The following is a 23,522-nucleotide window of genomic DNA, read 5'->3' on the forward strand; positions in this document are numbered from 1 at the left end:
TCATGGAAAAAAAGACAGTGTAGCCTTAGAAGCATTAGGGCGACACCCACACAGAGGCAAACTATCTAAGCAAAGTTTTTCAAACACATTGTGTCATTTATTCCAGCTCCAGCAGAAAGGAATTTTTTGAAAAACGAAACAAAAAGCAACATAATTAACAGAAGATAAAAAATTATTGACGCATGTGAATAAAGTTTGATATAAAACACAAAATATGTTTGATTTAAAGTTTGAAAAGGATGAACTGAAAACCATTACAGACTGAAGACATGGTTGAAATATGATGTTAGATCATTCAGGTAAGATTACGCTGTCATTATCTGTCATTAGCACGAATATGGTGTATGAAGGCTGTCATTAAGTGTAGAAGCTCTGTAGAATATTCTCTGTTTACACTGATAAGAGAGAGATGAAGATTGTGCTTGTGCCACCTTTTGATTGCTAGATATCAGTGCCACAAAATGGAATCTATGAACATCAGCTGAGAGGTGATTCCCTGCTTAATCACTGCAGGCTGATGTTGACACCTGCTGCTGAGCCATGGGTGAAATGACTGCTTCCAGCCCTCTATCTGGTACAAATACAGATGTTAAAATACCTGTTTATGCAGGTATAAACTAACAATGTGTCTGCAAACTGCACTGGACCTTGCAAAACAAATATTTGCACCACATGTTCCAATTTTGATACATTTTAAGCAGTAAATATTGTTTATTAGGCCAAGTCTGCTGCTGAAAAACCACAGAGTCTCTATAAGAAAATTCAAAAGTAGGAAAAGTCCAAATGTTCTATTTGTTTGTTGTTTTTAACCCGCTGTGTAAAATGTCCAAAGGCTTACCGCGCCTGAACAGCTGGATGGTGGCCTGCCGACGGCCATTGCCGTTTTCCACATAGCATGAATAATTTCCCAGGTCTTCTTCTTCCAAAGAGTCTATAGTCAATGAAATGGCTACCTCCTGTTCACCAAGATGCTCTTTCACAACTCTGAAAGAAAAAAAAATCAACAGACAGAAAATTAGAGTTAGAACCACTTTTGTAATTAAAATCTAAATATGTGTTTGCAGTGCAGACCAATGTGACAACAAGGTATTCTCAAGGAATTTCCATCCATCAAATACTTTTCTAGTCGATGTGGAGTCACTGTGGCTGTGAGATCATGCCCAGCTTTTTTTCCCCCTGGTATTCCAACCGTATCTCACAATAACATTTATGACATGTATTGTTTTGGCACAATTGTGTCATATTTTTTGTGCTGCAAAAGATGGTATTATTTTGTGCTGTTCGACACAAGAAAAACCAAAATAATAATAAAAAAAAAATAACACTTTGGTTAGAAAAAAGTCCAACAGGGATTTAAACCCTGGGCATCTTAACCACAGAACTAACTAGGCTGAATTTGCTGGTGCGCTACAGGTAACAAAAATGGGTTGGTTAGGTTTGGGGATAGACATGGTGAATGTTATGGGTTATGGTTAGGGGAATCACTTCTGGTTTAAATACATCAGCTTGAATTTACATCCAGCACAAAACAATTCATGTTTAAACCAGCCCTTCTTAAATAGTGGGGGTACGATGCCGAGGGGGGTGACGTGGGGTCGTGTGTGACCCTGGGGAACATGCTTTTTTTTTGCTGCACTAGAGTAAAGTATAATTGCACATCCACTACAGTAGGAGGCGGTGGCGCTCTGTGCTCTCATGTGAGTGTGCGCTCTATTAGAGATCATAAAGCAGGGGTTCCCAAACTTTACAGTCCGCGACACAATATATATTCTCTTTGCCCTCAAGATGGGGGTAACACGTGTGCTCCGGGGACATTGAACCCACCTCTCTGCTGGGTACCTGGGGGTGTGTCGGAGGGATGACGGTCACCTCGAGACCGCCAATGGGGTTTTGTTTCCGAGCGACGGATGGCAAACCGGGCCGCATTCTGGGCATTTGGTTTCGTAACGTTGACTGCCAAAGACATCTAAAGACGTCAATTGTGTTTTTCAGCTGGGGTTGCTAGGAGACTTAGAGAAGTGGTCATGTGACCAGGTACATCGCGCCATGAGACGTGTAATTGTGGGAAAAGTGTTTCCATTGCACTTTTGCGATACGTCGAAAAAACCTCCTCATGAAAGTGTAAAAACATTTGAATAATATTTGGGTGTTTTTTCCAAATTCAGGTGTTTCCATTACCAATTTTTATTGCGCTACTTAAATAGTGTGCGTTTCCATTGGTAACGGAAATCTCTCCAGTATATCCAGTCCAAATCCTCTGCTATCCTCTGAGTTAGCTGAACTCCCAACAAAGAAACATCCTAAAATCCACTTCATTAAAATGCTCTGCTTTGAGCTCCTCTGTCGACCTCATGTATTTCTTTTTTTTAACCAGTACATGCCTACAGCTGTTTGCTCTCTTCAGCAAAAGATCATTAACTAATACCATTAACTAATACCATTAACCAAATAAGGTGTCTGTTAACAAGTTCAGATTCCATTTTTATCTCTGCATTAGAAACACGTGAGAAACAAAAATCAGTGAGGAATCTTCCTCAACTCATGTGCACGTTTGTGTGTGTGTGAGTTAGGAAATCAAATAATTGTGATGAGAAGGAAATCTTTTTATAGCGGCTGCCATGGTAACAGCAAGAAGTAGAGAAAGTAATATTCCATAAAGTAAATGAGTGTCCCCCCGCTGGGCTGCTTGAGCCTGATGGAGGAGAGAACGGGGAGATGATGCTGCCTCGTACCTCAGACACACTGCTTCAACTAACTTTTAGAGCACCCTGCAGAAACAAAGTGCAAATGAGAAGGATATTTTCCCTGTTAGTATGTGATTGTGTTTTCCAGCTTGTGCACGCAATCGTTCAATGTGCTGTTGATGGAAGGACGAGAGAAATGGGTTTTTGAGCGCAGGTGTGTTTGACTTTGTGTGTGGGCATAATGACTCTCGAGCATTTCACTCCACTCTCGCCCTCAAGCCAATAAACTGCACATAAGGACAGCGCGTTGGAGAGATTTGGCATCGGTAATTGAAAGTGCAGCACGGGCTGTGTGTGAAGAGACTGAGGCAGCGCTGATGATACTGAGCTTGTTGTGCAGTGGGATGGGTGGTGGTGGTGGTGGAAAAGGAGGCTTGGGAATAATTCATGTCTCTCCAGGGAGTGGTGTGAGCTTTGAAGCCTTTCTATATCATCCCACTACTGCTTGCTTCTATACAGCTCGGTGGATAATGACCACCTGAACCTCACATAGAGATGATGAAGACCTGGAGTTTGAGTGGGTCGATAACAAGGTCCAGGTGAGTTGTGGATATATATCGACAAATGAGGCCAAAATAATGGCAGATATAAAGAGAAAGAATTATCCTGCCTGTTGAGAAGTGGGTTTTATTAAGTAGCGAACTGGTTTATCTCATCGCCTCCTGATGTTTTAGAGCTGACATAGGCAACTGGCGGCTCGAAACAAATCCCAAAAAATTGTATTCCAAGAAGTTGGAAGGAATATAAAGCCCAACATAATACACAAAATAACTCTGAGAACACACAAATTGACAGGAACATGCACAAAGTACACAAAAATTTCAAAAATACACAAAATGACAACAAAGACTGACACAACAACCACTTAAACAAACAAAATGACTACGAAAACACAAAAAAAAAACAACAACACATTACATGATAGCTCCAAAGACATACAAACTGTCAACAAAATTACACAAAATGACAGGAAAATACAGAAAACAACAAAAAATGCAGAAAGTCACCCCAAAAACAACTATATTAATGCAGAAAATGACAGAAAAATACACAAAATGACAACAAAAGCACACATAATGACTCCAAGGGCCAATACTACAAATCTAGATAATCATATTCTGGATTTATCTCCATTAGCGGGCTTCACCTAACCAAACATTCTCCGTCAAACAGAAGCTGTACTACGACTCTCAATTACAGCTCGCTAAGTTAAGCGAGTTGATTCCAGCCTGGCTACGTGACAGAGGAGGAGATTACAGTGTCAGACCAGAACTATAGAGCAAATTACATCACAATTGAAGAATAATTCTTTAAAAATATGAATAATTAAAATCCATAATTCAGACCAAAAACAACACTATTGCTGCACTAAAAGCAGGAAGGGATGAATGCAGGAATTGACGAGTGTTAATACTTAAATTAGTGAGATTATAAACGTAAAATAAACAGACACTCTGATCAGTTTCACTTTCATTCTTACCTTGTTTGAGGCTCTAATGCTGCACACATACAAATCAGTCTAAATCATAAGGTGGAATATATTTATATTTTATATTATCTTACAGGACTGAGGCTCTTTGCATTACCCCAGAATACATGAATGAATGAATGAATTTATCGGTCTGAAAGCGCCCGATGAGCAGGCTTTATCGGCTGACTTATTTTACTTATTTTACTTTATCAGTCCATCAGATAAAAATCTCAATGTTTCCTATAAAACGTCATCGGTAAATGAAAGGTTTGCATCAATGTCTAAATATTCTCTCCTGTCAGCGTCACATCAGATCCACACAGAGACGTGTTCACACATCACCTTTTATTGGACAGCTCGTTTTCCAAGAGAACTGACTTTAGTACTCGCTCAGATCTTGTCCAGAACAAAACCTGGTCCCGACCAGGTTAGGTGTTCAGCCTAAATTACCATGGTGATTTAGCTCCGTAAGATGTTAGCCAACTTCGTAGTCCAGCACACACTGATTAAATCCTGGAAATTAGAGGATATCTAGCTTCATACTATAGGCCCCAAAAACACACAAAATGACTACAAACTGAAAATAAAAACAAACATGTCATCAGTTACAGTGGTATGCAAAAGTTTGGGCACCCTTGTAAATGTTCATGATTTTCCTTAATAAATAATTGGTTGTTTGGATAACAAATTCCAGTTAAATTTATCATATAGGAGACAAACACAGTGATATTTGAGAAGTGAAATAAAGTTTATTCGATTTACAGAAAGTGTGCTAGAATTATTTAAACAGAATTAGGCATGTGCATAAGTTTAGGCACCCTTGCATCTTATTGATTTTAATACTCTTAGCACTAATTATTGGAACTCAAAATTGTTTTGGTAACCTCAGTGATCCTTGATCTTAGGGTCTGGATTCTGGTGGGAGGTATTTTGGACCATTCTTCTCTGCAGATCATCTCTAGTTCAGTCAGGTTTGATGGTTTCCGAGCATGGACCGCCCGTTTTAAAGCACACCATACATTTTCAATAATATTCAGGTCTGGGGACTGAGACGGCCATTCCAGGATGTTGTACTTGTTCCTCTGCATGAATGCCTTAGTAGATTTTGAGCAGTGTTTAGGATCATTGTCTTGTTGAAAGATCCAGCCCCGGCGCAACTTCAACTTTGTCACTGATTCCTGGACATTGTTCTCCAGAATCTGCTGATATTGAGAGGAATCCATGCGCCCCTCAACTTTAACAAGATTCCCAGTGCCTGCACTGGACACACAGCCCCACAGCATGATGGAACCACCACCAAACTTTACTGTAGGTAGCAAGTGCTTTTCTTGGAATGCTGTGTTCTTTTTCCGCCATGCATAACGCCCCTGGTTATGCCCAAATAACTGTATTTTAGTTTCATCAGTCCACAGCACCTTGTTCCAAAATGAAGCTGGCTTGTCCAAATGTGCTTTAGCATACCTCAAGCGACCCCGTTTGTGGCGTGTGCAGAGAAAAGGCTTTTTCCGCATTACTCTTCCATACAGCATCTCCTTGTGTAAAGTGCGCTGAATAGTGGAACGATGCACAGTGACACCATCTGCAGCAAGCTGATGTTGTAGGTCTTTGGAGCTGGTCTGCGGGTTGACTGTGACTGTTCTCACCATCCTGCGCCGCTGCCTTTCGGAGATCTTTGTTGGTCTTCCACTTCGGGCCTTAACTAGAACTGTGCCTGTGGTCTTCCAATTCCTCACAATGTTCCTCACAGTTGAAACTGAAAGCTTAAATCGCTGGGATAGCTTTTTGTATCCCTCCCCTAAACCATGATGTTGAATTATCTTTGTTTTCAGGTCATTTGAGAGGTGTTTTGAGGCTCCCATGTTGCCACTAATCAGAGAAGATGCAAAGAGGAAACACCTAGAATTTTCCTACTTAAATACCCTGACTCATGATTGGATTCACCTGTGTATGGAGATCAAGGATCACTGAGGTTACCAAAACAATTTTGAGTTCCAATAATTAGTGCTAAGAGTATTAAAATCAATAAGATGCAAGGGTGCCTAAACTTATGCACATGCCTAATTCTGTTTAAATAATTCTAGCACACTTTCTGTAAATCGAATAAACTTTATTTCACTTCTCAAATATCACTGTGTTTGTCCCCTATATGATAAATTTAACTGGAATTTGTTATCCAAACAACCAATTATTTATTAAGGAAAATCATGAACATTTACAAGGGTGCCCAAACTTTTGCATACCACTGTAGTCACTACATCATTGTACAAGTTACACAGTCTCCTAGCAACCCCAGGTGAAAAACACAATTGACGTCTTTAGATGTCTTTGGCAGTCAACGTTACTAAACCAAATGATGTCAATGGCAGTCACCTTCTTGTTAGGTTTAAAATGTAATCTTTTGGTTAGACAGTTGGGTGTTTGGAGGTCTGCATTAGTTAGCATGTTATACACATGCTTGTGTGTTTTCTCCATTTTTCTCCCACTGTAAGAAAACATGCATGTTAGATTAATTAAAAAAGATTAAATTGAAGTGAATAGGAGTGAGTGCTTGTCTTTATATGTGTTTAGCCAGGCAATAAATAAGGCAAAGATGGAAATGTTGCATGAGCTCGGGCTTCCACTCACAATCTTTACCACCAAGACAAATCTTCTATGTCACTGAGCTAAGTAGCACATTGCAACTCTCAAAAATTTTAGTTAAGTCAAAAAAAAAAGAAACATATATATACTGTATATATATTGTTTTTTTTTACCAATGATTTATTGGCTCCATAAGTGAAAAACTGATGTTTAAACATGGGATTTGTTTGCATTGATTCCAAAAGTTTACATGGGAGCGAGTTTGAAAATGCTGTAAGAAATTCTGTTTTTGAGATACAATTTTGATAGTTTCCAAACATCATCTACAATGACTCCAAAATGTTGTAATTTTTTTTAAAAAATTAACATAGAAAATGTATAAAGCAAGAATATGCAAGAAAATGTTTAAATATTAATGTTTAAGACATCAACCTTTACAGCTTTTAAAAAAGAGCTGAAAACATTGTTAAAAGCAAATCAACTCAACTTTATTCATATAGCGCAAATTACAACAAAGTCATCTCAGAGTGCTTACCTAAATATGAGAGAAAGAAAGAAAGAAAGAAAGAAAGAAAGAAAGAACACAACAAGAATCAGTCATGTGATCATCTATAGAATTTTTTTAATAAGAAATTGCCTCAGTTGGTTGTAAATAATGTATACATTATGACCATGTCCGTGTGTATATTATGTCCATATCTGTGTGTATATTATGTCCATATCTGTGTGTATATTATGTCCATGTCTGTGTGTATATTATGTCCATATCTGTGTGTATATTATGTCCATATCTGTGTGTATATTATGTCCATATCTGTGTGTATATTATGTCCATGTCTGTGTGTATATTATGTCCATGTCTGTGTGTATATTATGTCAATGTCTGTGTGTATCTTATGTCCATATCTGTGTGTATATTATGTCCATGTCTGTATGTATATTATGTCCATGTCTGTGTGTATATTATGTCCATATCTGTGTGTATATTATGTCCATATCTGTGTGTATATTATGTCAATGTCTGTGTGTATATTATGTCAATGTCTGTGTGTATATTATGTCCATGTCTGTGTGTATATTATGTCAATGTCTGTGTGTATATTATGTCCATGTCTGTGTGTATATTATGTCAATGTCTGTGTGTATATTATGTCCATGTCTGTGTGTATATTATGTCCATATCTGTGTGTATATTATGTCAATGTCTGTGTGTATATTATGTCAATGTCTGTGTGTATATTATGTCCATGTCTGTGTGTATATTATGTCAATGTCTGTGTGTATATTATGTCAATGTCTGTGTGTATATTATGTCAATGTCTGTGTGTATATTATGTCCATGTCTGTGTGTATATTATGTCCATGTCTGTGTGTATATTATGTCCATATCTGTGTGTATATTATGTCAATGTCTGTGTGTATATTATGTCAATGTCTGTGTGTATATTATGTCAATGTCTGTGTGTATATTATGTCCATGTCTGTGTGTATATTATGTCAATGTCTGTGTGTATATTATGTCAATGTCTGTGTGTATATTATGTCCATGTCTGTGTGTATATTATGTCCATGTCTGTGTGTATATTATGTCCATGTCTGTGTGTATATTATGTCAATGTCTGTGTGTATATTATGTCCATGTCTGTGTGTATATTATGTCCATGTCTGTGTGTATATTATGTCAATGTCTGTGTGTATATTATGTCAATGTCTGTATGTATATTATGTCAATGTCTGTGTGTATATTATGTCAATGTCTGTGTGTATATTATGTCAATGTCTGTGTTTATATTATGTCAATGTCTGTGTGTATATTATGTCAATGTCTGTGTGTATATTATGTCCATGTCTGTGTGTATATTATGTCAATGTCTGTGTGTATATTATGTCCATGTCTGTGTGTATATTATGTCAATGTCTGTGTGTATATTATGTCCATGTCTGTGTGTATATTATGTCCATGTCTGTGTGTATATTATGTCCATATCTGTGTGTATATTATGTCCATATCTGTGTGTATATTATGTCAATGTCTGTGTGTATATTATGTCAATGTCTGTGTGTATATTATGTCCATGTCTGTGTGTATATTATGTCAATGTCTGTATGTATATTATGTCCATGTCTGTGTGTATATTATGTCAATGTCTGTGTGTATATTATGTCCATGTCTGTGTGTATATTATGTCCATGTCTGTGTGTATATTATGTCAATGTCTGTGTGTATATTATGTCCATGTCTGTGTGTATATTATGTCAATGTCTGTGTGTATATTATGTCAATGTCTGTATGTATATTATGTCCATGTCTGTGTGTATATTATGTCCATGTCTGTGTGTATATTATGTCAATGTCTGTATGTATATTATGTCCATGTCTGTGTGTATAATATGTCCATGTCTGTATCTTTTATTGTCATTGTCTAAAATATATGAGGAATACGGATGGAAAGTAGCTCATGGCTTAATCTGGCAGATTTACACAAAGTATTGCACTGGTGTTCATTAATGTGCTCTGTCCTCTCCAAATAAACAAATAAAGTAAAGTAAGATTACAATTTCCAGGCAAAAATGTTGATACACTGTAGACTTTGATTAATCAAAAAAAAAAAAAAAAAAGAAATCTGCGTAGATCGTTTGTGTGGGATATAGGTGGGAGAGATTTTATACATTTTACAGTTTATTAAAAAAATAAATCAAAACCTGATTAATTGATTTCTGAATTTGCGATAGATTTATGTGTGCAAAAGATTATTTGGTATTGGGGCTACATTTTGGTGAAAGTTTATATATATATATATACATATATATATATACATATATATGTACATATATATATACATATATATGTACATATATATGTACATATATATATATATATATATATATATATATATATACTGTATTGTTGGTCAAAGAGATTTTAAGATTACATGTACTGTGTGTATATACTTAGGAAACTGCCGGTAGAATCATCACCTTGTTTTGTGTGATTGAGTGTATTGATAAGGCCTGGGCAGAATGAGTAAATCAAAAGCTTGTTTTAAAACATGGGCAGCTGCAGGCGCTTTTTCTTCTATGTTTTCTCTCGTTCTCATTAAAAAAAACCCCTCTGTATTTGCTCACTTACTGATCAATCGCCAGCTGATTCACCCCATTCATACACTCAGTCCAATGTACACCTGCAAAACACCATCTGAAGTGTGTCAATACCACATCGATCAACTCTTTCATTATGCTGAGGGCAGATTTGTTTTGCTAATTTATTAATCTTTGCATGCTATGCTAATGTTCAGCCATCCATGCTATGATAGCAACACCAGCCTTGTCCCTGTGGCGCAAATGAGAATTTATGGACTGGGGTTACAACAGAAATGAACTCCTCCAAATCAATAGGCTGAGAGTTGGGTAAATAAAAGCCAGCTGAAAGGCTGAGCTAAAGATACGAGTTCTCCTCTCTAAGCCACAGTTTCGCTGCTGTTGCATGAGTAATAAAGCTAATAGGTGTGTAGATGCCAGCCTGATGAAGAGAGGTAGTCCTTAGAAAATGTCCCAGTGTCTGGAAAAAGGTTGATGGTTTGGCTTTAAAGAACAAACATATTTGTTCAACATTTCACATTCTGTCCCTGTTTGAATGTTGGACATTTCCAGGATATCGATCTAATTACTGAAATATTATGTATGTATGAGGAGGGCTATCCTGGTGTATGGGAGGAGAGGAGAAGACATAAAAGGTGGGGGAAACCATCAGGAAGCTGAATTCAGATTTTTCTTATTTTCATTTTTTTTATTTATTTTTTCAACACACAAACATTTTACAGTCATTTTTCTTAACCATTATTCTTCTCTCTCCTCATCCTCTCTATCGACTCTCACCCTCTCATATAACCTCACCTTTTCTCCCCCTCCTGGCCCATTTGCAAGCTGCTTCGATAGGTGCAGTGAAGCAGACAGAGATAGTTGTGGCAGTGTGAAAAATGGCAGTTGCTCACCATCTAACAGGGCTGTCACCTCTGAGCTGCAGTCTCTCCAAAGAGCCCCAACGGAGAACATGCACATGCATCAGAAAAATAGACTTGTTTAAATGTGTTACACGTTTCAGGAAGGAGCGACACGAAGAAGGGCTTGTAACACGAGTTGTTTTGTATGTTAGAAACTCTAGAGTGATACTCCGAAACAAGTATCCAAGCTAAGTATTGACAGGTCATTTTGTTAAAATGTGTTTCTGGGTTTGAGAATCAGCCCTAACCCCAACTATGCAGCCTGTGATTGACAGGTGAAGAGAGGAACAATGAGGGTCTTTATATTACGGCACCTGAACATTGCATGGGTCCAACTTATGCATTAAAGGAATGCATAAGTTGGACCCATGCAATATTATTATAAATAACGTATAATATTTTAGGGCCGATTGGTCTAAAACAGACATGGGCAACTGGACAACCAAATTTGTGTGGCCCCCAAAATTAACACACAGAATGATTAAAAAAACAGAACGTTACAGAAAAGTACACAAAAGGATAACAATAACAAATAAAAAAGAAAAAAAAAAAAATGCACCAAATAACAAATATACACACAATCACTCCATAAATACACAAGACAACTACTAATAAAGAACTGAAAAATATAACAAGAACAAAAACAAAAAAACAACAAAAATACACAAAGGGCCTATACTACAAAGCTGGATAAATATATATGTGACATTTCCCAGTACCAAACATTCACAGTCCCAGAGCAGCTGTACTATGAATCAGGTTATCAACACGTTAACTTATGCCTGCTTTTATCAGCCTGGCTGCTTGCGCGCTTATATAAAACGGGAGTAGATTGCAGCGTCTGCTCAATTGCAAACACAGAGAAACCGTACAGAGCAGCCTACGTTACCATGAGGAACAATTAAAAAAAAATTACAAGAATAATTAAAATCCATAATTGAGGCGAAAAGCAACACTGTTGCTGCAGTAAAAGCAAAAAGGAAGTTATGCTGGCAGGAAATTGCTGACTGTTCTTGCTTAAATTTGTGAAATTCTACATTATTAATTCATAGGACAATAAACAGACAAATTGATCAGTTTCATTTAATTAAGGTCCTTTTCTATCCACAAATGTATCCGTATTTGGGTGCAGTCTGTGGCTCTGACGCTATATACAGCCCTAGAAGCCTACATCATATCATGTACATTATTTGTATTTCATATTTCCTTTTTTATCTCACAGGATTGAGGCTAAAGTATTCCTAAATTCTGAAAATTTAGGATGAAATGAAAAATAAATGATTGATTTACCTCAACACCTTGACTACAGTGGAATGCATTGCATATACAGTATCTATTGAAACATATTACAGATACAGATCTATTTTCTCATTGTTCTAGCTTTTGTTAATCTGTAGCTAATGCCACTGAACTATATGTAGAAAGAATAACCTTTAAAATAACATGTGACATTCAGAAATAGCACTAATTGGAAACTTCATGTTTCTTGTATTTTTTTTAATGTAAAAATTAAAACGAATTTTTACTTAAGCTTATATGAGGATAACGTTGTATTAGAATAGCTATCTAAACTTTAGACTAGTTGCATTTGACAAAAAGGGGGATTTACTGTCTGCAATTTGGAGTTAATGAACTACAACATGCAAAACCATTGCTTTGTTTTTGTTTTTTTTTACATTTTGCAGTAACTTTATATACTGCAGCTATTATTTCCTCATTACTGCCACATCCATTTACATGATCTGAGCTTAAGCAGAGCAGACTTCTTACTTGATATCGCTCTCTTGGACTCTCTCTTCATCCAGGTCCTCGATGAACTTCTCTCCCTTCATCCAGTAGATGAGAGGACTGACATCACCGCTGTATCCAAAAAACGCCCGGCAAGTCAGGTTCAAAGTACTTCCTGCAAGGAAAAAAAAAAAGCACATGCGTTCACGCTTGAATTGTCACTACAAAGGTTTTCCTGAACTGAGCAAATACCACTGTCTCTTACTGTCTGTTAACTGTCTGTTTATTTAGGAAAACATCCACGCCAAACCACTCCCAGATTCATGCATAGGACAGAATCAGGTGACTCAACAGTTTTCCACTCCTGACATCCTTGCTCGAGATGTGTAACCTTGATTTCAGCCTTTCTTGTCCTTCTTTTCACAGGCAATACTTGACAACATTCTGCCTCACGTAGATAACGGTGCCCACACATGCAGAAAAGCAACAGAAGTGTAACAAACACACGAGGGCAATGAAGAGCTTCCTGAAACTCCCTCTGTGGACTTTGTCTGTGAGAACAAACAAACATTATTTTTTTTGTTGTTTTGAGCTGCTGCTGGAGGTAGAAGAAAAGGTCAGGAGTCAACAATTGCAGTGTTTTGAGAGTTGCTACAGTTATGTGGAAGGGGAAGTAATTGCCACTCAAGAGAAAATGGAGGGTGGGGTCTTTACTTAGTGAATGAATAGATTTGATTTTCTCTTTGGTTTAATTAGACAGTGACATGAGAGGTGATTGTAAAGTGAAGGTGTGCATCTGCGTGGTACAGTCATCTTTTATATTAAAATTGCTCCCGACTTTCACTTCGGTTTTTCCAACATTTTATTCTGAGACGGCTGTCTGGGATAGTCCGTCTGTGTATTAGCTGCACGATGGATTGGCGCTCTCTCCAGGGTGAAAATTGCTGAGTCAACTGATTAAGCTTCGACATCCCATAACCCTGGACAGGGTCAGGGACAGGATAAGTGGGTGTAGAGCAGCAGAGAACAACTTTTATCATAACAGGGGCCACAAAACTGGAATTGTCTGATATAATATTCATGGCCACATGAGTATTATCAATATTATCAATATTCAATATTCATCAATTAGAAAAATGACCAAACTGAGATTTAATACAGGAAATAACAAAGGGTTTTTGTGGTCATTGAATGTGTTTTTGAAGTCATTTTGTTGCTTTTCCTCTCATTTTGTGATTTTTGAATCATTTACGTGTATTCATATTGTCTTATATGTTAAGGTTTCGTTTATTCATTATGAAAGAACTCGTGGGGATATATCAAAGCAATTACCCCTGAGATGTGAGGAGAGCAAATTTCCTGAAAAAAAGTTGTCTGAATGAATGAAACCAAACATATATTTCAAAAAAGAAGACCAAAAAAAACTTGCTGGAATTACTATTCATGTTGTCATTTTGTGTATTTTTGTGTTTTTTGTATTTCTGTAGTCGGGTACTGTGTATTTTTGGAGTCATGTTGTGTATCTTTATTCTCCTTTTGTGTTATTTGTAAATTTTGTGTCATTTTGTACATTTTTGTTTTTTTTGTAATTCTGTGCATTTGCCCGCCAGTTGCCCTTATAATACAGTATATACTGTGGAGGTATAGAGGATAGAGAAATAGAAACTCGACTAAAACTTAATTTACATCAGTACAAAGCAGTACTGACTTGGCTGGATTAGACTGAAATGGTTACATGATGTGATTGCAATCTGATTTACTTTGGGTCTTTGTAACTGTAGACCCTCATGCGTGGTTTTAACATTAATTTTTCAACAAGCTATACCTGTATCATAGCACACTGCCTTTATTTCTGAATACAGTCGTGGTTTTTGCATTGTCTGTCAATGACTAAAAATGGATGATAAAAAGTCAGTGTAGATGAAGCAAAATGTGAGCTGATAAGAAATGACAGAAACAGGCCTCCGTCTCACTGCTCACAGACCCAACCCCACTCTCTATGAACTACGCCTGCATTGGAATACAGACGGATCACTGCTGGCATGTACTTTGTACATGTTCCCTTTGCGTATCACTGGAGTGGCATTCTGAAAGGGCCTTGGGTGCAGTGATCACATGGTGCTGCATCTCAGTGAACCGCACCGAAACATGTAAACAACACAGAGATGAGGGAAGGCTAATCATGCAGCACATACTGAACACTGCAATATATAAGACACTTCTCCTGGGAGAAGCCGCTCTGTGCATTGCTGTGGGGTAAGTCATTTGGGAAGCAGTGGGAGAGACGTAAGGAGCAGGGTGGGGTGGGGGGGTGTAAAAGAGATGCTACTGTACTTGTGTTTATTACTATAATGACATACGTAATACTTTGTGCTCATTACTCCACAATTAACAGTTCTTAATCAACTCACCCACACACATTCAATCTTATGTCCATTTCACTTAACAAAAGATTTCTGTTCCAGCACAGCGGAAGGAAAACCGAGCACTTAAAGAAAACTCGTACATACTCAGAAATAACATGGAACCATAATTGCAACCAGGTCACACATGCACAATCTCCCGCTGTGAGGCAGCAATGCTCCCTACCACGTTCACTTGACAGCACTTGTTTCCCTATGGCTCAAACAATTCAAAAGAAATAAATAAGTGCCACTTTAAAGTAAAGTGTTTCAGAATTTGACCAAAGTGCTCATACAACCTTTTTAAAATAAATCCATTGCAATCATGTAAACGTTTCTTTTCATGATGAATGAACCAGCAGTTGCTGAAGACAGAAACCATTCTCTCATGCAACGCACTGGCCAGTCCAAAGTGGCTGTCCAGTAAGGGACTGCGTTTGAGATCCAACACTATCGAGCATGAGAAATGTTTTGTCTTCGGTGGCCATGTTAGAGTGGATTGTCCAAAAACTGAACTGTTGAGGGTGAGATCTATCCAAGTCATTGTATCCTTGGGCAAGGCACCTTACCCACATTGCCTCGTATGAATAGATATGAATTGTGCATGAAAGTTGGTGGTGGTCAGAGGGGCCATAGGCTGAAAATGGCAGCCACGCTTCTGTCTGTATGTTCCAGGCCAGCTGTGGCTAAATTGTAGCTTACCACCATTGGTATGCATGATGTGAGTGACTGGTTTGAATGATAATGGTTTCTGTAAAGCTCTATATAAATCCAAGCCATTAATATCATGATTATTATAGGTTTTCTGTTGTGCAATCAGATTACTGTTTTACTTTGGGTCTTTGTCACTATAGACCCTCATGCGTGGTTTTAATGTCAATTTTTCAACAAGCCAGTGGTGGTAAGCTACATTGTAGCCACAGATGGCCTAGTTTTTCGGAGTAAGTGCAGGGACGTCTTTAGTTTCATTTGGATCCCATACAAACTATGATTTGGTGGCCTGTGGTTTTGCCTGCTTAAGTAAACGCTAACGCCTAATCCAGTAAATGGTTCAACAGACTGTTACAATCCTCAGATTCTGCTAAAACAACTTATCTTGTTGCACTATATAACTATTGTTCCACCTTTACTGTCAAGTTATAATTAATACAATCTGAGTTTATCAATACTGTTTTTGTTTTTGTTGGAAAATGATTTATAATTAAAGATTGTTGATATTTTAGCAAAGTCCACTTTAAGTGACCTAATGTGGTGGTAAGCTACTATTGTAGCCATAGCCGCCCTGGGGCAGAATGACAGAAGCAAGGCTGCCATAGTGCACCATCGGTCATACGACCACCAACAACACTCACTCACACACTACTGTACATTCATACTAGGCAATGTGGGTAGAGTGCCTTGCTCAAGGACACAATGTTAATGACTTGGATAGAGTGGATTTCAAACCCCCAATCCTTCGGGTATTGGATGACCTACTCTACCACTGAGCCACGGTCACCCCATGGTATAATACTATTACACAATAAAGGGATCTTATTTGGTTTAAAGGGTGTATATTGGAGGATAACGTGGTCCCTCATTTCTATCCAATATATCCCATCCAGCCATAGAAAAGTTCCATTATAAAAGGCCCCTCAGTTATGTTTGATCAGAAACACACACGCGTGACTATGTTTTAAAGCCTGCTTGAATTCGACCCCAGACCTTTATGTTTCACACACACAATCGAGGCCCAAAGAGATTTCAGCAGGTCAACCCTCAGCAGAAGTTCCACAGGATGAGGATGAAGGGAGAACACCCAAAACTGAACTGATGGCGCGCTGTCTGTGAGAAGCTGTGGATGACATTTCCAAAGTTCACCCGCCACTCGAAGCTTGGTGTTTGTGCACAGCCAACCTCTACAAAGGCTACATACTGTACCTGCAAAACAGGAACCTCCTGAGTGTGATTACACCCACACCAACAAGCAGAATTTAGTGTGGGGGCGCTTCGCTATGCAGCTGGACCTAATGATTTGCATTGCAAACACAAAGGGTAACCGCATTGTACAGCTGTGCATCTCCACGTGTGGCACAGATGCAGCACAAACATCTTTGAATGTTGATAAATCTGCCCCATGTGGTTAGTTTATCCCTAGAATCAATTGTTACAGCAGAAATGTCATGCTGCCAGCAGCCACTGCCTGGAGAGGAAGTCTCCACTGAGCTGCCTGGGAATCACAGGAAGCCAATAGAGACCTCATGCCGTCTTATTTTTATCCAAATGCAGCAATTTCTCTCAGAGCCACATTGTTTTCTCCCAGGGGATGGAGGCGGTTGTGTGTATGTGCCATCGGATTACCAACAACCGTCACATTATCAAACTTATGAAGATGTCCTCTTGTTGATGGTCTGTCCTTTTATAATTATTCCTTCTTTCATTGCTATGGGTTTGATGTTGGTGGTTTTTGTGGTGGGCACTGGCGTAACTATTGACAGTGGGGCCCAAACGCCATAAAGGGCCCATGAAGGAAGGAAAAGAGAAAGAAGTAGCACTGTCCAGAAGACAGGTCAGTAAGGTGGTATGAGAGGGGAAATGATTATTTTTCCAATTACCTTGACCTTGATACAGTCATGAAGAGTCACGATGACTCATTCAGAAAGAAGAAAAGCAGAGTGCAAAAGAGGGAGGAAAGAAAGTAGCAGGATGAGAGTAAAGCCAAAAGGACCAAGTGAGGCAAGGTCTTTACGCAAACCTACGCAACAGTTAGCATCCCCCCAGAGGCTAGCGGTAGCTTGCCTGTTAGCTTTACTTAAGCGCGTCTGCATCATCAAAACTACTGCCGAGACCCGAGGAGACTTCACTGCCCCTGCAGCCATACCCTTAATTAAAACCGGATCCGTAGCTGCTCTGAAACTGCTGCGGAACCACAACTTCTTCGTTCTTGCCGGACGTTCTTGCCGGACGCAGAAGCTGTGCTGCATAACACAATATCTCGTTAATTTTTAGAATGAAATACTCTGTGTTCAAGGCGGATCGTAATTCCGTCCATTTAACGACCCCCCTGCTCCCTCAGGGTCGCTGGGGGTTTGCCGTTGCCTATCTACAGCTTTCTTCAGCTTTCTTCTTGGATGATATTTCACATATAAATGTTGCACTTATCTGCGGTTGAATCACAGTAATCTCCACAAAAGCGGAAGATCTACAGGGCAGGACTGAGTCGATTTCCTTCTGCTCCTCTTCAAGAACACAATAAACCGTTTGTATGGCATTGTGGATCTCTTTGTATTGATGAAAACTCATTATATCGTGATTACGCATTAATTGCAACAGATAGTCAGCACGGATGGGGACTGACGAACTGCAGATTGCGCGGCAGTTACGCAGCGGAGCAGTTATGTGTGTGTGAAAACTTTGCTAGCGGTAAGGGGCCAAAGGAAATCTAACCGTCATGGCGCTGGATTATTGGAGCTCCAATAATAAAGAAAATCATAAGATTATTCTAAATGAAAACTCTTTAGATGGCGGAAGACTTTTTTTTACCATGATTTATGGAACTCACACAAAGGCAGCATTGCTGATGGGTCTGCATTACAAATAAAAGATCCATGATCTCTGCAAGGGTTCAAGGTACATGAGTTCCCCCCCTCCACGGACACAATATTCAATTTTTGGAAAAGCACAATTAAAACTGTAAATAAAAGCATTTAAACTCACTTCATCAAACTGAAGGCACTAAAATGCAAATCATGCACAAATCAAATCAGAGTCAATTTATTTATCTATTTGTTTATCTGATAGGGACAATGCACATTGATGAACAGCTTTTTTTTTTTGCAGAAATAGATGTAATTATGCAGGATTATAACTAAAAAAGCTCGTTTGCATCGGCAATTACCAAAGGGCATCCAAAAGCTGCTTCAAATGAGGGAAAATAAACACAATCTCAGGGGAATATGCATTTAAAAAACAACAACAACAACAACAACAAAAGCTTGTACAAACCAACACACGCTGGCACGCGCGCACACACACACAAAACCTGCATATCAGCCAAAGGAGTTCATCAGTGGAACAGTTGCAATGAAGAAATGAAAGCCAGCTGCTGATCACCAGTAAAAAAGTTCAAAATACAAACCATATTCGGAAAAGATACAAAAGAAAATAGGAAAAATGAACTCATGACAATGAGCAGTGTGCCTTTCTTGTATTCTATTTCATTTGTAATTCTACATTTGCTGTGACTGATTAAGAGCAACAATGGAGGGGAAGGACTAGATACGTTTCATTAACTTAAAGCTGCACCCTTTTCAAACAAGGTATGATTAACTATATTATTCAATTGTGTGTTTATTTAGATTTTTTTTTTTTTGTATATGTGGTCGAATAAACAAAACAAACCAACAGACATGAGCACTTTACTTCAGCGACAAGTATCCTTCAACAAAAGAAAAAAACATAACGCAATTGGACTGATGTTTTAGTGATTTGCGGTTCGAAATCTAGCCAGCCATGGAGACAAGATGGCTTTACATAAACCTGTCATGAGTGTTATTATGCTGGTAGAACCTTGAGCAGATGGTGGGAAGACTATCAACCAGGACGGGAACAATGAACTAAATGATTCACACACTATTAAGTTTCAAAGGAGGTGGAACAGCTTTTTAAAACCTTTCTCCTCTTCTTCTATCAATGCTCAGAGCCGTAGCCTCATTATTGGGATCTGTTATTAGATGTTTGTTACCCTTAGTAACTGAAAAAGATGGTGTTTGCTCAGCTGAAATAATAATGATGCTGATTTATTATTCCTGTGGTTATTGGAAATAACTGAGTGTGTCAGAGCGGTAGGAGTCTATTATGCTTTAAATCTCTTAAAGTCTAAGTCAATGAAAGCATGCTATGTCTTAAAGATGCTGATTTTCTCTGCTAGAGAGCTGCTAGCTCAAGTAAAGATAATCAAGTCCTTGCCAGTATCCTGATCGTGGCTTTGGTAGCTTCTGGTTTAATATTTGAGGAGTATGAATGTGATACAGTCTCAGGTCTCTCCATAAGTAAGGAAGGAATATCACGCCCTAGAGTGCCAATAACTATTCTAAGGCAAATCAACGTGCTGATTTTTCTTAAAAACATACTGATAGGAGGATAATTATAGTTTACTCTAAAGAAAATGTTTTTGATCTACTCTGTTGCTGCCGTGATGATACTTAAAGATTGAATCATGTTTGAAAATGTAGATTCTGCTCTCTAACTATTTCAATGTGAATTTCAGATGCTTCAAGAGAAACTAAACCCCCAAATCACTTTTTTTTCTGCTGAATATAAATGTATTTAGGTATAAAGTAGTGCTGTTCATTGATCCTGGTCCAACTTTCAACATTTTAGTCAAAGCATTTAAATTTGGCATTTTTTGTTGTCAAATGTCAGTAACTGTCCTCTATGGGTTGAAAACCCAGCTATTACAATTGATATTTGCTATTGGCTAAGAACAAGATCATGTGATGTTTTGCATCACAAACAAGCACTGTTAGCCCCACCCCTTTAATAAAAAACTAGCACATGCGGGCTCTACAATCTGTGGTGAGTAGGTTGGATTAGCATAGCATAGATTGTTCATTGGAGATTTTATAGGATAGTCAAGGTGTGTCTTAACTGCTCCTGGAGCCCCGCCCATAATCAAGGTATTTTTTGAATTTCCCTCCTAGTTCAGGAGAAAGCAGAGGTTTAGTTACTCTTTAAATATTGTCCCTCTCTTTATTAGACTTTTACAAAAAAACCTCTATGAAAACGCTAGCCAATACTACAACCAAGTAGAATCAAGTCAAGCTGGCTATGTTTCACAATTTAGAAACTTCATTTACCTTCTCATCCATACATAATCAATATATAGACAGTATCAAAAATACCTAACGTCACCAATAAATCATTTTCAGAAACTTTTAGGAACACTCTCCTCAGGTTAACAAACTAATAGAAGATATGGCAAAATTATCTGGGAGAAACATCTCAGGCAGACCAGTGGGTGTACACTAGCTGCTCCCACTCAACGTACTTGAAGCCAAAATACAGCTCTTAGGGGCGCTGCCATTTTGCAAATTTTACATCATTTGGAGCCAGAGTCTGCACAGTAGGGTCCGGCGGGAGGAGCCCTGGTAATACTCCCCGCCCATTTAGTGTACTGCCCTGATAAGTTACGCAGCCCTTAAGTATCTTTGCCACTGGAAATTCTACCAACGTCTTGATCAGATGATCAGATCATAGATAGTTAGTTTTATTGCGTCTCGGCTTTTCTTCACAACGTAACTGCTTATGCTATTCACAAAAAGAAGAGCTACGCAAGATCCGAGGCTGTCAATCATCTTCATATGTGACGTCAAATCCCGTTTTTCAACCTCAAATAACTAATATAAAACAAACTTCACAAAAAAATGAGCACTTGAACACAGTGTAGGGTGATAATAACTAATGATCAGAGTTTAGGTTTGGAAAAAAAAACATGTGACGATTATTTTAACGTTACAGTTTGACCAACATCCCATCTGTTATCATTGAGGAGGCGGGGTTTATGACCTATACTGCAGCCAGTCAGCAAGGGGAGCTCTAAAAAAAAAGCTTCACTTCCCCATGAGCGTGCGTCATCCATTCTTTTTACAGTCTATGAGACTGACTATTAGTGCTGTTCTTCACTATGTGTTTCTTTCTAGTGTGCATCACTGTATGTTATTCCTGCTTTCACGCAGACAGTGGGTATGGAACAAAACCGTGTAATCAAAGTGATTGACATCCTGTTGGCCACGGTGCCTGAAGGAAATCCACTGGTCGTTCGAGTCCTCTACACAGACTCATGACTTCAATCAGAGTCTATCTGATGTGAATGGTAGATCCAAGCACAAGACCAGGACTTCGACTGCCTTAGAATTGAAAATGATCGTTCCATCGAACTACTAATCTATGGGTTTTTTGGATTGCTCCTAAACACAACCTAATTGTACTATACTACTTTAAAGATTGTATGAGTCACAGAGGAACTTGTAGTGTATGAAATAGTCCTTGTAAAATCCATAATACTTCCAAAGTGTTACATAGTGCCTGTCCTAAGAAAGTTGGAGCCGTATGCAGGATTTTAGTTGGGGCCCCTTTGCATCACAGTACGTTCCACGGCCACTTTAGTTATTATCACACAAGAACCTGGATATCTTTGTCTTTCACTATTTCTTTTAGCTTTAGAAAACAAGAAACATATCAAAATAGTTACATAAAAATAACCATAAAATAATTATTAAAATAAGTTTAGAATGAATTAAAACTACATATTATTTAAATATATAAATACAATTTAAATATTCTAAACAAAAAGAAAAAAAAATGTAAACAAGTGCAAAAATAAACTGTCTATGAACAAGGTATTGCACAACTATAAGACATTATAAAAACCAGTATTAACCATGCATTGCACAACATAGCATTTTATATATACTGTATATATATATAGCGCTTTATCATAGACACTCAAAGCACTTTACAGAATGAAGGCATTATTATTTCACTCCACACTTAGTGGTGGCAAGCTACTATTGTAGCCAGCCTGACGGAAGCGAGGCTGCCATAGTGCGGTGGTGGAGGGGGATTGTTTTATTTTATTATTTCTTAGGCCCTGCTGTTACATACTGTATAGTTAATTTCATCCTCACTACTTATCTCCCCCCGATTTACCAAAAGCATGCCTGATAGAGTGACATATACCAAAACACTGCCTACTGTCTGTAAAAAGCTTTAAAACAGCGACTATACAACAGCACATAAAAGAAAAATATATTTACACTAAGTAATCCTATACAGAATTCACTTTGAATAGAAAAAAAAAAACACGTGTTACATCAATGAAGGCTGTACATAGAAATCAAACAATGCCTTTTGAATGAGCATTAAAGAAAGGTTTTCATATCCTTGGAGTGCTTAATTCAAGAATATAGCTTGATGTAGCTGCCTTTATAAAAGATGAAACAATGAGTAACAGAGAGCGAGTGAGATAAGTAGGACTTTAAGAAGCTCAAAGATCCTACACATGGTCATAAATTGGATTTGCATCAACTCCTGGTGCATGGTTAATAGAGTTCACAGTGTTTGGGATAATTAGGCCTCACGGACCTGGTGCTTTTTCCTCACACAATGGAATACTTTCACAGCAAGAGGAGAGGAAAACAAAGCTTGCACAGAAACATTTACAAAAAAAAAACTGCAGATGTCATCCAAACTCTGCTGCTGATGCCCAGAGCACAACAGGGAGATTGACAGCTATGTATACAGGAGGGCAGATGAATGAACAGACAAGCAGGAGAAAAACAAAGCCCAATAAAACCATGTGCATACGCAGATGATTACAAAACCAACAAAGACACACTCGTGCATGCCATATCAATCCTTTCTCTCCTGTCTTCTCTTTTATCCTCGAATGCACAGGATTGGCTCATTGTCTTCCATAAACTAATTCATGAGCCTCAGTTAACGTGTGTATTTCTTCCACTGCGTCAGCCTTCTCCACTATGTTTTATGTTCAATATAGTACACTCTCATCTCAATGTAGTGTAACTAATGTATCTGCAGCTTTGGTCTGTTACAG

The 23,522-nt window shown here is 38.2% G+C and overlaps 1 protein-coding gene across 5 annotated transcripts in view; it reads right to left on the reverse strand.

Annotated features, from left to right (window-relative positions):
• The window catches only part of il1rapl1a (interleukin 1 receptor accessory protein-like 1a), a 257,504-nt gene that overhangs the window by 9,576 nt on the left and 224,406 nt on the right, over positions 1–23,522 (reverse strand). For all 5 annotated transcript variants that reach the window (XM_028436788.1, XM_028436786.1, XM_028436787.1 and 2 more), the window contains exons 7-8: positions 12,567–12,699; positions 839–984 (exon numbers count right to left, since the gene is read on the reverse strand). In XM_028436788.1, coding sequence (XP_028292589.1) covers positions 839–984; positions 12,567–12,699 — 279 coding nt within the window. The remainder of the gene's footprint in view (positions 1–838; positions 985–12,566; positions 12,700–23,522) is intronic.

Source organism: Gouania willdenowi, chromosome 21 (assembly GCF_900634775.1).
Source record: "Gouania willdenowi chromosome 21, fGouWil2.1, whole genome shotgun sequence".
In the NCBI taxonomy this organism is placed as follows: Eukaryota; Metazoa; Chordata; class Actinopteri; order Blenniiformes; family Gobiesocidae; genus Gouania; species Gouania willdenowi.